This window comes from Ixodes scapularis, unplaced genomic scaffold (assembly GCF_016920785.2).
Source record: "Ixodes scapularis isolate PalLabHiFi unplaced genomic scaffold, ASM1692078v2 PGA_scaffold3__209_contigs__length_174095766, whole genome shotgun sequence".
Classification (NCBI taxonomy): domain Eukaryota; kingdom Metazoa; phylum Arthropoda; class Arachnida; order Ixodida; family Ixodidae; genus Ixodes; species Ixodes scapularis.
In genome coordinates this window covers 98996565-98999294 of record NW_024609868.1, presented here as the reverse complement: position 1 = coordinate 98999294, position 2730 = coordinate 98996565, and the positions used below count along the sequence as shown (strand labels likewise).

Sequence of the window (2730 nt, the reverse complement as noted above, 5' to 3'; positions counted from 1 at the left end):
GCAAGAGCGGCGCCGCAGCAGAGAATGGAATTTGTTTCTCAGTGGTAAATACGTGTAATATGTATTGATGTTTTGCAACACTTCGCCAGGTTTAGTTATCTCGTTAGATTTGTTCGTATGAATGATCTCCCGGGATTTTGCGATAAACCGAAAACCACTCTTTTAATACCAGAGGTCCCAGAATTATTAATATTAATATTAATTATCAAAGTCCTACAAGTCTTTAGGACTTCGACGGTCCCGAAACTATACTTGAAGACATTTAAGCACCTGCAATAAATTTATTATTATTATTATTATTATTATTATTATTATGAATGTGATGTGATGAATGTGATGAAGAAGAAGTGAATATGTCCGGGCATTCGTTCTAATCGCTCTGAGAAATGTAATTTAAAATCTTTATTCGATGACCTTTAACTTGCCTGCTAAATGGTTTAACGGGGAGTTAGGCGACCTCATCTCACCGGCTCAAGGATCGACATCCAGTCGTGGCTTCCGATTTACTGCTTCGAAGATCGCGACTGCAGCCCCGTTCATCACCGCAATTACCATACATCGACCATTCAGTCAGCAGTCGTTGCCCATGCCCATCCGTGACGTTCGGCGACTTTCTGCGACTCAACATCAACCCTGGGCCAATCAGCGAACATCCACGGACGAGCCTTGCCGGTAACCGACCATCAGTGCTTTGAGGAGTTCCATTTTCTCGGTGACCGTGCCAAGCTGCTCTTGATATACTGTTTCGCTGGTGTAACCTGCCTAGGTGTGCTTACAGCCCTTAAATTTTTTCTACTCTTTTTAATGCCATTTAATTCGACGATTATGTCCCTTGTTTGCGACGCTTGCCAAAAAGGCATTTTGCCTGATGGTAGACTCATGACATGCTCAGTTTGCGAGCATAACTATCATCTCGGGAAAACGTGTTCCGGCATTGCTGGGTCCACGTTTACTGCCATGAGCCCCGACAAAAAAGAAAAATGGAGGTGCAAAGTTTGCCGTTCTAAGAACAATCGTGCTGATATAGACGGGGTCGATGCTAGCTCTGACTCGATTTCGTCCTGCGAAACCACGACACTCGCGGCGCAAATCCTGACCATCAACGAAAAGCTAGATTCTATACTTTCTCTGAAGGCTAGCGTAAATTTACTGCTCGAGCTTCCCGCAAAGGTGAATGAGCTCTTGCTCCTCAAGCCTACCATAGATCTCATGAAAGTGACTGTGGAGGAGGTTCAAACTTCCATTTCCTTCCTAGGAAAGAAATACGATAGCCTCCTTGCCACAGTGTCAGCTCATGCGACCGACATGAACGAGCTGCGTACGGAAGTGGCTTCACTAAAGGACACGGTTTGCGAACAGGCACATACTATCCAAAGCCTCCAAACCGAGATGAACGACGCTGACCAACGCGGTCGCCAACATATTATGGAAATTCATGGAATGACCGTCAAACCCGACGAGGCTCTCCCTTCCATCTTAGCGGGGCTGGCAGACAAGCTAGGAATTCCGGGACATCAACCAGCTGATGTCGTGTCGGTTTTCAGGCTACCAGGCAAACGATCTATAAAACCACCTATTTTGGTCAAGTTTACATCTGCAGCCACTAAAGACAAATGGATGCAAGCTCGTAGCAAGCTCAGGCAATTTTCTCGTGACAATCCACCCGAAAGACTGTATTTCAACGACAGCTTAACTCAAACCAACAGAGAACTTTTCTGGCAGGCACGTACTCTTGGAAAAGAACGCGGTTACAAATTTGTGTGGGTCAAAAATGCTCGAATCTATGCCAAAAAAGATGAGGGCGCTTCTCCTGTACGGATTCAGCAGAGAAGTGACCTGGACCTAATCACATAACCGACATGGCTAGTTTTTTACAGTACGCCGATTTTCTCTCGTTTAATAGCTCGTTTTCTTCTTCTTCAACCGACTCTTTCATGGTCTTACACATAAACATTCGCAGTATTCGAAAATACTGGGATGAATTTAAGACAGTTGTTGATCAAATGCGGGACCAAATTGATGCAATTGTGCTAACAGAAATCAATGTCAGTGCTGATCATCTGTCACTGTTTAATATTTTAGGATTTCAAAATTTCTTTTATACACGGCCAATTCCTAGAGGAGGAGGAATTGGCGTATTTATAAAGAACTCATGGTCAACAACTCAAACTGATGTCACATTTCAACACTCGGAGCGCTTGATGCTAAAGGTTTCTAATTCTAACTATGCGGTTTGCTTGCTTACTCTTTACCGACCTCCTTCGTCCAACTGCTCTGGCTTCTTAGAGGAGCTGAGGGAAAATTTGAGAGAATTGTCTAATGAAGCACATTTATATTTGGTGGGAGATATCAACATTGACACCCTGAAAACTTCCAAAAATTGTGTTTGTGATTATTTATCACTACTTGCCGAGCATGGAATCATACCTACCATTCAGAGTGCGACCCGCGAAGAAGTATTAAATGAAAATCTGGTATCATCCTGCCTAGATCATGTAAACGTGCGAGCTCCAGATGCTTCCATACACTCCGCTGTCATTTTACAAAAGCTTGCAGATCATTATTTTGTCGCATGTAAATGTGTTTTTCCCTCCAGAAAAGGTAATAATTTCGAAAGTGCGTGTCGTTTAGAGCGGGTTGACTTCAACACTTTTGATCGACTAATTAAAGAATATGATTGGAATGAATTCCTATCCTCGGTTAACAGCACGAACCTGTACTCAATGTTTG

General features: G+C 43.3%; 1 protein-coding gene across 1 annotated transcript; it reads left to right on the top strand.

The window, feature by feature from the left end:
* The first annotated feature begins 957 nt into the window (after positions 1-957).
* LOC121837233 lies at positions 958-1854 on the top strand. Its single transcript, XM_042292810.1, has one exon. The coding sequence runs from the start codon at positions 958-960 to the stop codon at positions 1852-1854; it is 897 nt and encodes a 298-aa protein (XP_042148744.1).
* The last annotated feature ends 876 nt before the right edge of the window (positions 1855-2730 follow it).

Coding starts and splice junctions, on each gene's coding strand:
- LOC121837233 (XM_042292810.1), top strand. CDS start 958: ATGAGCCCCGACAAAAAAGAAAAATGGAGGTGCAAAGTTTGCCGTTCT.